Raw genomic sequence first — 13,513 nt, 5'->3', positions numbered from 1 at the left:
ATCACTTAATTGAGTTTGTCATTTGAGTTTGCGCTTGCCAATGCCCAGATTCCCTACAGTTATACAGCTTCTGCAGAATAGAAGGGTCATATTTTTCACAAGTGACTTAAATTGTCTGGTGTCCAGTCAGACACTTCATAGCTGCATGGTTTCCGAGTAAGCAATGAACTGACACTCTCCTAAGGGCTAGGCCCCTTTAGGACACAACCAGTTAGGCTAAGATTACTGATCACTAAGTCTCAGGCTAAGCTTAAGCTTGCCATTAAATCCCATCTCTTACATCCTGTACGCAATTGGAATTCCAAACAGTTACAGTATTTAAAGCAGGTCTCATACCAGGACCACCTTGCAATGCTCTGGGTTGTTTGAGCACCGCAAGTATGGCTGTTTGAACACCACAAGTAGTTTTTCTTTTAAAGAATTACAGTTTCTACCACCATTTGCTACAAGACACTATCTTCCATATACACTAGCATATATGAAGCTGTTTTATAGCTAGCTGGTACCCATATTGATGTCATTGTTCCTTTAATTCAGTAGTAAGACAAGTGGGCAGAAAAGGTTTGGGGGAGCTATTTTGTGTCCTTTTTCCCTACTCTGTGCTTGCATGACACACCCATAGAGCACATTTCATCACACAAGCAGATTTGTTCAGCATTCAATTCCAGAGAGACCTATAATAGGGTGTTTAAGAGACATGATATTTGATGAGTAGACTTACATGGTCATTTTCAATGTTTTGCAGCAGTCTTGGGTCATCAAATTCACACGATTCACTGGTGGAAGGAGGTAGCTGGCTGCAGAGCAAGACAAGCATATTCAAACATAACAGTGGCAACATTTCCAATCTTACTACTTCATCTATTTTATTGGGAAGCAAAGGAAAAACAAAGTAAGATTCCACTGTCCTTGAAAGTACTGTGAAAAGATCATATGAGTAATGCACCAAGTGCTGAAAGTGAGCAGTAATTTCTTCAGAACACCAGCAAGAAACCCAAAATAGTTATGCTTGATAGTGTATTTGAGAAGATTCAAGTGTCAACACACTTCCTAGGACAGATGTAGCAGAAGTAGCTTTTAAGTGTACTTGAAATACATTGATTTCAAGGTGACTTGCTTTTAAGATAGGTCAAAGATCAATATCCCTAAGCTCCCTCTCTAGTCAATCAGTTCTGCTTCAGGTTGACCACTGAAGTTTTTAAGCTCAAGTACTGCAAATCAGTACCTGGAAGAAACTCTTCCACAGAACTGACTAGAAAAGAAGCATACAGGGAGAGAAAAGATGGCAACAAAGGAAACAGCAACATGCTGAAGAAAGAGGCATCCATAGAAATCACATCTCAGCCGAAGTAGCAACATACCATCATATCATATCACCTTCCTAAAAGGTGATTATAAAAATGAGATGGACCAGTAGAGAAGCTTAACTTAGTTCATCAGAATGTGGCTCACATTCTGAATGACAGCATTCAGTGTCTACCTGTTTCTTGGGTGGGAACTCACTTCTTACCTGTATTTGCCAAAGCCACATCAGCCCTCTTTGGCTCTTCCCCCCCGCTTCCTGTTAATCTGAATATATGCTACAGTGACACCTGCTTTAGGTTTTCACTCCCTTCTGTAGGATGGGACAGACCCATCACCTCTATTCATTAAATCTCTGAATAAAGAGGAGTGGTTCTCTTGACGTGAGACACCTCCATATCAAGCTCTTTCCCAGTTTAATTATTAAAACATAAAATTTTAATAAAGAAGTTCCTTTTCTCTCCTCCTCAAGTTTGAACTTAGTGATTGCAAAGAGTAATATTCAGTCTCTAGCTAGAAGTAAGGTTACTGTAAAGAAGGTTACTCTTAGCTTGTAACTTGGTTGTCTGCAATTACAAATAAGCATTGCATTAGCATGGATCCAAGCCATCCCAGCCACTGCCTATCCCTCACTTCCCTTCACCCACCATCTCTCTATACAAGAGAAGATCCATCACCACCCACCAGCTCTGCATTAGGCTCCTGCTGGAAGAGCATTTTACTCAAACACACTGCTCCCTTGGGCATCTTCCAGTCCCAAATTGGAAAGCAGTCTTTATATAGGTTGTCCCCACTCTGCTATACAGAACACAAACATCTTGGAATATATTTACCTGAAGTCTTCTGATGAACGTTCTCTTTCCAGCTCAGGAAAGTGACTGAGGGGTACAAAAAGGAAAAAACCATTTATTCCACTTTGCAAACCAAAAAATAGGTAGAAGACGAAGATCAATGAATCATCACGCATACAAACACATGCTGGAACCATGGGTTCAGCTGTTCATATATTTAAATCAATTTTCTGCATTTTGAGGTATCTAATTTAGCTACCATGGAACTCTGAGCTTAACTTCCACAGAGATCTTAAAACTACCCATTTAAAACTAAGCAAAGACTAAGATTTAATATTCAAGACTCAAAAGGCCTAGTGCTATGAAATACTGGCATAACTTGAAGGGATCCTTTTGACAGAAACAAAACCAGTAAGTGGATATCCCTCCCATACAAGGAATATTTAACTCTACAACTGCAATTACAGCTACATGGTTGTAATGAAATCCTGGTTCACCTGCAGAAGTCACAGAAGCATGACTGACAATTACTACCCTTAGGCTGCATCTTCTTCCCTCTGGAAAGGCCAGAGGTTATTTAGCACTTATGGTTTAGTTTAAATTATGATCAGATAAGTTAGGAAACGTAATTATTTCTCTTTACTTCATGTAAAGTAGTCCCCAGGTTTGCATTTCATAATTTGTGTTGCAGGACATCAAAATAAGACCTATTAACTGAGACCACAAAATATACTAAAATACAAATCGAAGAACAGAATGTTCTAATCCTGTTCTGATCTAAAAGTATGTACCATTAATAAGCACATATAAAGCCACAGATTTTCTAAAAAAGTCATACTTACCCATATGTCACTCCAGCAATACTACATTTCTTAAAGTTCATGATATTGCATGTTAAAGTACCTGTTTTATCAGAAAACAGGTATTTTACCTGGAAGGAAAAAAAAAAAAATCTACTTTTCAACTTGCAGAGTAACAAAACTCAAAGTGGAAAACAGATTAAGTATCAGGAAAATTCTGGGAGACATATGGCTCAGATATCACAGTACTGGCCAATGCAGGCTTATTACAGCTTGGTTTGTTCTCAAGCTACAGGAAAATAATCAGGAAAGTTATTCAATGGCATTATTTCTTCTTTATCTCTAAATGCAGCAAGGCCCAAATAGTAGGTATCAATTGCCAAGGCTCCAGTGTGGTCACTACAGATGTACTTGCTTGTGCTAGCTGAACATTGACCAAATCTTTCAACTGTACTAACGTCAAACAGCAAGACTGGGAATTAAAACAAAAGACTCCTAAGATTGTTGAAGAATCATTAGAATTTAACACACTGAAAATATTGAGTGTTCCAAAGATTACCACGAATTTGCTTGGGGTTTTTTCCCCGCCATAAATAGTGCTGTGCAAGGAATACCCTAGAGTAAGTCCAAGGGTATTCTGCAGGCAAACATAAACTGCTTTTTCTGGTATCCAGTCATGAACAGTCCTGAAGTGCAAGATGCATACCCATAGTCAGCACTGCCCAAGCTAATAATCCCTTAATGGAAACCAGCGACTTTCAGCTAGAACTTGGAGACATCACCAACACAGCAACATGACTTCTTGGAGCACTAGCAGATTAAACATTCCCACCTTCCATAGGCCACAACAGACCAAAATTAACTGCAAGCTAAATTCCACATTATTTTACCTAGACACCAGGTAAGATTTTAAACTGGCAACAGGTAGGAAGGAATAGTGCTAACATAGGAGTTAGCCAATTTAAAGACCAGAATATTTTGCCTAGAGTTGCAAAAAGCTTTTCCTCGATATTTGCAATTCAGTTACAAGACAGTGCACTACACTACTAGTTAAGTGATCCTTTAGCTGTGCACTACACTGCTTCTGACTACAGCATTGACTTCTAACTTGCACAGGCTCCATTTACAAAGTGGGTACCCAAACATCTGAGGAACTTCCAGTCATTAATAATTCTAACATATAACAAATTTTTAAAATACACCTGTGACCAATTCAATCAACGAATCCAAAAATTCAGTCTAGTTACACGGAATCATTAGTAAGTCATTTCTGAAAACAACATATGGGCCAACAATACACATTATGCCACATAATACAGTTTACTTTGGACAAAACCACCACCATAATTCGGAGGTCAATACCTTCACATCAAAGCAATCCAAATACAAATCAAATTTTAACAATCCTAAGGAAAAGGCCAATCAGATTAAGCAGGAAGAATATTGACTACCACCCTGCTGAGCAGCACGCAATAATTATGTATTTTACATACATAAATATAGTCTCCAACACTAAATTCACATGAATTATGAAGTTCATGTGGTCCAGTTACACACCTATGACTTTGGTGGTCAAGGAAAAAAGCTAGGATTTCTCAATGGTACTACAAAATTCCAATGGCAAAGCTGTATTTTCCAGTAACCTTATTTCAGGAAGCCCTTCCATTTTGAAAAATCTCATTTGCAGAATTTGTAACTTGTACTTGTTGTAAGAGATCTGTTAATATATAGTTATCTTTATCTGAAAGGAAAATGGAAGTGCTTGAAGGAACACAATCTAAATTAGGAATAGAGCTGCATTTTTTTGACTTGCATTTCCTGTGAGGTGGTCAGAAACATGAAGAACTAAGAACACAGGCTGAGGCTATTGGCCTGCTCTTCAGCCAAGTTTAGTCCTGTACGTTCTGTTCCGGTATAGACAGTCACAACCACAGAGCATCTCTTCAACACCCTTGAGGAAAAAAGTCAGTTTAGAGTGAACATAAGAAATAAAGATTCTATTCCCAGGCTTGAAAACTGCCTATATGAAATGAAGAAGTTCCTGACAAACTCTCTAAGACTCAATTTGGAGTTTTAGAAAGCAGGTATTCTTTATTGCTACATCAGACGCACAGGGGATTGTCCTTTAGCTGAACTCATGCTCAGTTACACATGCTCAGTTTTAACTCTTGGCTTAATTAGCGCAATTCTCATTATCACAAACTACCACTACTCCCTTATCTGTCCTACTCAAGATACAAGGTTAGCCTCTTTATCTATTTTACACAGAATACCAAGTTTCAAGGCCTTTTTATCTACTGAATGTCTGGCCTGTCTATTCACAAAGCGTTCCTAACCATCTGCATCATTTCAACCAAAGAACCGTATGTCTCTTCACTGTTCCTTTGTATTTGGTATCAATCCCTATCACATATGACCTCAAATTTAATCCTGTGATATCTCATTATTTCACTTGTAAGACTTGGACTAATGAAAGTAAAGATGTCCCAATAACCTGAGCCACAGAGCAACAGAATAAATCATGTTTGTACTGCAGCTCTCATACATTCTGTCTTTCCAGAATGTATCACAAACATGACACTTAAAGTGTTGTCTTACCTGCCCAAGTTCCTCATTCAGGTTTGAGGTTCTGGCCATTGCAGGTGTATCTGTTTCAGGATAATACATATCTATGTCCTGAAATGAGAGCAAAATTAGACCTATGCTATGCAAATTAAACACTGAAGCCTTCTTTTATAGTCAGCTCCAATTGGCTTGATTGACTTAACCCCATTGGTGGAGGTTCTGAAGGCTTGAGAGACAAACAGCATCCCAGGCTGAATAGGGGTGCCTCCTTTCCAAAGTATACCTCCACACCACATGTACATGAGAAAAGCCAGACTCAATTATAGGTAATTATCAGTTTCTTCATTGGATCTCTAGTTTAAGAGTTTAGTGCAGTAGGAAGAAGTTCTGACAGGCTTTGCCATACTAAGCCATGCTAATCATAGGTCTTCAGTTACAACAATACAATTTAGCCACATCCATGATTGAAGACACAATTTAAGTGACTCTGAAATTAACTCCTCCTATTATTACATTTAATTGGGAGGGTAAACAAAACAGCCACTACATGAACCAAAGCAATTTCTCAGATAAGTTAGTAAAGCATCTCCAATACATTATAAGCAGCTCAGAGAACAGACACATTAGACCTCATTTCCTTGTATTGTAAAGGAACTTTACTGGAAGTTCAAGGATTAACACACACCAAGACAAAGTATTTACCTTGGTTTTGTTCAGTTTAAGAGACATCACTACACTATTTTTGGTCCACAACTGAACAGAAACACACTTTGAAGTCAAAGCTTGCCTGAACAAAGGGATCACTGTTTTCTTGCATGAAGCACCATCAACTCATCCCCTTACCGAAATACTATGATTCATACTAGAGGTGACCTTAAGGCCAGCCTCTGGATTTAAATTAAAAAAAAAAAAACAAATCACCACCCCAATCCCCCCCACACACCCCTAAACAAGTCTAGTCTTTCCCTCTGCTGTGCCTGAGAAGTTAAGGTATTGAAGAGTTTTCAAAAGACATTTACTGAACATGAGTCAGCTGAGAGACCTCCTTCAACCAAAAGAGCTGAGCCTTCCTTCTCATCCTGAAAGCCTAAAATATACAAGAGTGATCATTTGCACAGGGGGTCTTCCCACCACTAAATCTTTTAACTTCCTGTGGAACACAGAACTAATACAGAATAAATCCTCTGAACTTCTCCCTGCCTTTCCCAGAAGTTGCATCTGAAAAAGCTGGTAAAGATTTCAGGGTGGGATGGTTTTTTTTTTTTTTGAATGTCACTTTCCAAAACTGACGTTAATACATTTATTCTTGTTACTTACCCAATTTATAAAAAGAGCCTGAGTAAACTTGACAACTTCCAATGTCACCAGAAGACTGATTGGAATAAGGTTGTTGTACAAGATTATAAATGTCAGCAGATTGTATCCAAAGTTGACAGACAGCATTTCTGTGGACCAAAAGATGTAAGACATCAGACAGAAGGCAGAAGTCTGAGTGGTACAGTATAGGGGCAGTCATCTTTCTGCAGTTAGTCTGATCAGATTTAGTAGTTCAAAAATAATCAGCAAGTGTGTGAGACCTAGGATAATGGACTTAATATTGATTTCGATAGTACATATATAAAACACCCACAGAACACATGCCTGGATATACAGCATATTATGCCAGGTGAAGAAGGGCAAGATTGGTGAGGCTATATATTAGAGAACAGAACACTTTCTGAACAATTTTTGCTAAACAGGTGGTGAGATGGTGAGAGTATGATATTCCACAGTATAACCCAAATTTAGAGATATATCTGATGTGTCAACTGCCCCAATTAAGAGCCATCGATATTGCTAGTAACATAACTTCACCTTTCAGGAAGTGCCTGCTTGTCTCAGTGGAGTTTAAAAAAAAAAAAGACTAAAATTTGTTCTAAAATCCGCCAGCATTGGCAGACTTGAGAAGTTATTCACACTAAAGAAATCTAAGAGAACGAGGTGACTTTTAAGCAGACATCTAGTAAATGAACTAAGGCGTCCTGCTTAGGCAGAAGAGCTGTTCTTAATGGTGACAACATTGGGCAAGTTGCCCAAATAAATTTGCCAGCACAACTGGTCCTAAAGGGAAGGGGAAGCATTTACAGAAAGCAGGCAGGAATGGACAAGGCTCAGCAGAGACACAGAGAACAGGATGAAGGCTCCTGTTCATGGTGCCACCCACAGCTTCTCTTTACATCTAAAGTCTCTGCATTTGTCTGTTCTTCACTTTCCTTGAAGCTTAGGGAGGCACTTCAGCCAGCATGCAGAGCACCCAGCACAATGGAGTCACAGCTCACAACTAAGGAGTTTTCAGTGTTACAAATAAGTTAGTAAGAAGGCAGGGGAGCAAACTAGGAGGAGACAGAAGCCAGAGAAAGTTGCTGAAGCCTAATGAAGACAAGAGCAAGACTTGAAGTTTGGACTATGCACCTCCAAGTGTGAGCATACATGAATTCCATATCTTTGATCAGTTTACAGAAAGAGTAGAAGCACGCTTGATATTGGAAAAGGTTTTTATAATACAATCTTTATAGAAATCAGACATTTAACAGAAGTTTAATATCTACCTGCCTAGCCTGAAAAAGTGTCTTTCCTGTGCGTGGCAGTTACAAAAGTGATAGAAATTGTGTGTTCAATTTACAAAAAAGCATCTATACAGACTACTCTGTCATCCTAGTTTATTACAGGTTACACCTGTTTTATACTAGCACAAGTACAAGAGTTTGTTCCATTCATCTTTTCCAACATTACTTTAATCATTGGAAGGCACAAATTTAAACTTGCTCATTAAAAAGTAAGGGGAGGGTAGGGAAGAGACTTTCAAAGTTGCTGATACTGCTACTAGAAGACATTACAACTACCAAAAACCAGAGTCAAATATGAGGCACTTCCACACTCTTCCTGTATGAATTTTTTCATTAGTATCACAATTGCACTTCTTAAACTGCAGAAGGCTCCCTTTGCCATCTGTTTTGCAATCACCAGCAAAAAGACTATTTGCAGTTTTTAGACTTGTTTTCAGATCTGCACCTCAAGATGTTTGTAACAACACATTTTATAGCTAGCTAAGGTAATCCCCTCAAGTCAGAAGTGTCCTGGAAAGCAATTCTTTTCATCCTTAAGTGCTTGCATAAGGCCCATCTTTAGCTGAACTAATAAATTCAAGAAGTATGGATGAAATCAAATAAAACCCCTTAAGCATGCTAAGAGATCAGTTTTTTCATTACAAAATAATAGTCAGAAGCCAAAATGACTCTGAAACATTATCCAATAAATACAAAATCGTAACATTTAGCATTTAACAGTTTTCTCTACGAGAGCAGATCAGCATTTCTGACTGAAAAAAGCTAGAGAAATCCTTTGCTTCTGTACATAAGCATAAAGTTGAAGTCAGTATCATCAGACTGATAACTGCTATCCTGCAGTCAGGTACAGTCAGACATGATACCTAAGGCAGTACATGACCTGCTCTAAAAACAGATTTGTGCATGGCATCTCCACAGAGCTGAAAGAACTTGAACACCAAATATCCAAGAGTAACTCTTGCCCCTCTTCTGTTTCTTCCTTGTTCCCTGGGTGGTAGCCCAGTGATATTTACCTAACCTTTAGAAGGTTTTATTAACAGAAGCCTCACCAGCAAGTTCACTTATGCCAGCCCATTCTTAAAAAAAACCAAAAAAGTTGGGCCAGCAAAAGTTCACAACAGGCTCTGTTTTTTGTGTTTCTTCCTTTGTTTCTTATTTTATCCATTCATTTAGCAAAGCTAAGAGCCTGGCTGGCCCTACAGCCTGATACACCCCTAGCACACTGCCTGCATACTCACTGTTGGAGCCAAGGTACCAGACGACTTCACCGTGTGTTCTATTCCATAATAAGGCACCTACAGAACTCACAAGGGCCATCACCAGGAGAATACAGAACAAAACCAGGATCTGCATGTTGGTCACTTTCTCCACATTTGATCTCTTCAGAGGTGCTTTGGTTGAATTCTGAACAGCAACAGGAAAAAAAAAGTCTGACAATGGCTTATACAAGAGGGAATTGCAGAGGCAAACTCAATCTTTATTTTTAGGGTCCATTATAGAACTTGCTACTTCAACTGTATTTAGCTCAATATTGTATGCAAAACTCAAACTAGTAATAGAAGCCAATACTCCTAATGACTCCAAAACTGACAGGATAGTGGAGTAAGAGAACCACTCAGTTCTAAAAACCTAGAACACTCATCTCCTGTCTGTCCATCCCACTGACAGTCAGCAGAGGTGAGCAACATATACACGTTGCTGGTCCCTCCAGGCGCTCCCTGCCATTAAAGCAATACAGAGACTGTAGTCTTAACCTAATTATCTCCAAGTGCTAAAATTGTAGGCGGTCATTACCATCCCCTCAGCTGTTAAACCTCAGTTTGAAATATTGTCCAGCTACCAGATAAATTAAGGTAAAATAGTTTTGCTTACATATTGAAGTGTTTTGAGACAAATACCTCCCATAAGTGTTTAACACGTGCACATGCAACCTCAAGGACAACAATATCCTTGTATTCCTCAAAGCCTCCAGGTCTTAAACAGCTACAATGAGTCAAATCATTTCATAAACTCAGTCCAAAAGACAAATAGAATACAGGAAAGATGACCAGCTTCTATCAGAACATGCTCTAGAACTCCTTAAAAACTTTACCTGCATGAGTTTTGTATCATGTCCTGTATATACAACAATACCCAAGACCCACTGAGTGTTTCTCAGTTGTGCACCTCTTAGCAAAATCTGGTCTGGACCAACAGGAACTGGGCTGCAAAGCAAGAAGTACATGTGTTTCTCAATTCTTCATAACACTTTAGGAAAGCAATTCTCCTTTCCTCCCCCGCCTCAAAAAAAAAGACCAGAACAAACAAACCAACCACAAAGGAGGAAATTAAAATAAAGAATTTACAAGTAAAGAAAGCACTGAAACCTGTGTAAGTCTAATCCCTCCTAAAGCACAGTAGGGTGAAAGTGATACAAGGGAGCTGTTCTAGTTACCCAATACTTGAGAACTTACGCAGCAGCCATAAGCCTACTCTGCACTTTACCTTAGCTAATATGTTCTCTCACATCAAGGAGAAAGAAGCATCACGCTTGCAACCCAGACCATCCATTCCAAGCACACTATAACCTCACATATGCCATTAAACAAACATTTTGGGAAAATTGTATTACCCATGTGATTTTCAAGTGGGATGGAAGTGACCTTCTTCTATTCTTGCATCTGTCACTATTCAGCTAAATTGCCCAAGGAATAGTTTTTGTGCAGGAAAACAGGTACTGCAAGATGATATCTGTATGTTCCTACCGACCTTTTGAATTCTATGAATCCCAGTACTAAAACTATGTTCTTTTCTTCCAAGAGTTGCAAGAGATCAAAAATCACACTGATAAAGACTGCAGATTCTACGATCTTTTTTTTCTACAGATCTGAACCTGGTGCAGCCTTTGGCTCCAGTTTTAAGGCAAAGGTTTCCCATTTCCTCCGCGTTACCTCCTGTAACAAGAAGGCCCTAAAAACCCCAACCATTTCCCCCACTCTTCCTCCTGTTTAGATGTTACTTTTGATAAAAAACCCGCTATGATTCCAAAGAAACCAACTCTCCCATAACAAGCGGGAGTCTCCATAGGAAGACAGAACTATGTTATCTTATACTGGCAGATGCTCTGACTGACAACTGTTAATTATTACCCTCTTCTTGGCAGCAAAAACATGCATATGCTCAGTGTTGCAGACGAAAAGCACACAGGAGGCATTTTTCCTAACCAAATGAATTTATGGCTTTGTTGTCAAGTCAATACCTTTGACCATCTAAGCGCAAGTTTCCAGTGAAGTCGTAAAGATGACGGTTGGGTCCTTCACATTCTACCCTTCCAGATACTTTCATCAATTCTTCTCTTGACTGGAGACTAGCAGTTTGAGACAATCCCTGCAGAGACCAATTCAAAGGAGAATCTTGTAAAAAATTGTTATTAGAAGGTAACCTAGGAAAATGGTGCTTTCTTCCAACATCTGAGAGATCAAATGTAATTAAATGTGTGGAGGTTCTCTGTCAAGTTCATTGGTGGGGTTTTTTGTCTTGTTTTGGGTTTTTTGTTTTGTCTTTTTTAACAGGTATTCAATAACTCTTTCCTGCAAGGAAGATTCCTTATGGACACATATGATCCTGCTTATATAGGATTGATTTAAATCCCTCTACACAGGAGAGTTATATTACCTACATAATCTCTCTGTAACCAAGAGGAAAGTCCCATCCACAAAAAAAACCCACGAAGTTGCACATGTGCAGGAGGAAGTAGGGGACAAGCAGTATTAACAGGACTGGCTATACTCTGCAAGTATAGCTCTGCTGATGTGTTACTGCTGCTAAATATAATCACTCCTAAGTGTAGTCTCTCTTGGGTCACTGCACCCATTATGCTCTGATCCTACTCAAGGTTAATTATCAAGCTATCATGCAACTAACTTAACATATCGCTGCTCCATCTCAGAGTGCACATACAATACTCCATTGCTTTTCATCTGTCTATGAACACCTCCACTTGCTTAGGAGTGATCCATTTAGTGTTTCTTTTGCCCGATTTTGACTGCAGCACTGCAAGCCAGAACAAGGCCTTAAAAGGCCCCACAACCTTACTTTTGTATTTCAAGCATGTGTCCTGAAGCAAATAAAATCCGACCAGAACTCAATAACTGAACTATTGGGCTCACCCAGAACAGCAAACCACATTTCTACAAAGGTAGTAAACAAGCAGCAAGTGTACAGCTTTTTAAAAACAAGTAATCTGTATTCCAAAATCCTAATTCAAATTCATTTTTTTGTAATGAAAGAGGGCAAAGATTCTGAATTATTTCTAAACACCATAATCAACAATCTTTCTTCAACAAAACTCAAAACATCCAAATAAATTCTACTACTTATCACAAAGAGAACAAGTTAACTTAAACACATAAAAGGTCCTTTTGAGCACTCCACAGAGGCAGAAGCAACAGACAGATTGGCACTTGTGACAGCAGAAACTGCAGCTCTTATCACAAGTGCAGCTGCTTTTTTTTCCTTCCTTTTTTTTGATTGTTTAGTGGTTTTTTTGTTTGTGGGTTGTTGTTTGTTTGGTTTTTTTAATACAGCACTTCCAATTCCACTTACTGGACCTTCAGCAAAACACAGACAAGGTCTGCTTGATTTGCCTTTGTGGGCTTATAATACTTCCTCCAGATTAGTTCCTTACTGTTGCACATGAAGCATTATTGCTTGGGTTTGTATCTGTAGACAGGAAGGCTACAGCCACCTGGAAGGAGATATGCTTTTTTTTTAAAAAAAAAAAAGAATACTTGTATTGTTGTTATCTAAGCTAGACTCTGCTTTGTAGCTAATATTAGATACCTAAATGTAAAAAAAAGTGAAATTCAGTTTGTTTTACCTGTCGTATTTTAAGATTCGTCTCCCCATCTAGATTAGCTGTTTCAATATAGCACATGGCTTGTGGTTCACTGTAAGGAGCATAAGATTTTCAATATTAAAACTCAGTACTTTTTGTATATTACTTTTGCACTAAAATGGTCCACAATAAACCTCAATACACTACAGAAGACAAAAATACATATTGGTGGTATATGACCATGAAAGAACCAGCTGAAAGTACGCATTTTACAGAGATGTCTTTGGATATGAACACTCTCATACAACAAATTATAGAGAAAGACAAGTCTAAATCAGAAGGTTAATAAGAATTTAACAAGTCATGATAAACTTAGGTGCCTGAAGTAGACTATTTTACATTGCAATCCAAAAAATCGCTTCAGATTGGAAGAGCTATAGATAAAATACAAAAGTATGGAACAGTGCAAAAAAGGGCATGTGCTTGAATGAAGAAGGTAGTGCTCTCTGCTATTGAGTTCCATCTGTGAACTGCGCTCACAAAAGGTCACGGCCACAAGATCACCTTAAAGTTGAGGGATTTGTGGAGGTACATCTGAAGTCACTGCTAATCAGTTGGGTTTTTTTTTTTTGA

At 38.7% G+C, this 13,513-nt stretch overlaps 1 protein-coding gene across 1 annotated transcript in view; it reads right to left on the bottom strand.

Moving 5' to 3' along the window:
* ATP8A2 (ATPase phospholipid transporting 8A2) overlaps positions 1 to 13,513 on the bottom strand; it is a 213,470-nt gene that overhangs the window by 173,931 nt on the left and 26,026 nt on the right. The window contains exons 9-17 of the mRNA XM_075143130.1: positions 12,923 to 12,992; positions 11,303 to 11,430; positions 10,157 to 10,268; positions 9,303 to 9,468; positions 6,776 to 6,903; positions 5,492 to 5,569; positions 2,936 to 3,024; positions 2,136 to 2,180; positions 722 to 797 (exon numbers count right to left, since the gene is read on the bottom strand). Coding sequence (XP_074999231.1) covers positions 722 to 797; positions 2,136 to 2,180; positions 2,936 to 3,024; positions 5,492 to 5,569; positions 6,776 to 6,903; positions 9,303 to 9,468; positions 10,157 to 10,268; positions 11,303 to 11,430; positions 12,923 to 12,992 — 892 coding nt within the window. The remainder of the gene's footprint in view (positions 1 to 721; positions 798 to 2,135; positions 2,181 to 2,935; positions 3,025 to 5,491; positions 5,570 to 6,775; positions 6,904 to 9,302; positions 9,469 to 10,156; positions 10,269 to 11,302; positions 11,431 to 12,922; positions 12,993 to 13,513) is intronic.

The sequence above is a fragment of the Calonectris borealis genome, chromosome 1, assembly GCF_964195595.1.
Source record: "Calonectris borealis chromosome 1, bCalBor7.hap1.2, whole genome shotgun sequence".
NCBI lineage: Eukaryota > Metazoa > Chordata > Aves > Procellariiformes > Procellariidae > Calonectris > Calonectris borealis.
The sequence above is the reverse complement of the archived record's forward strand: the minus strand, read 5'-3'. Positions and strand labels throughout refer to the sequence as shown.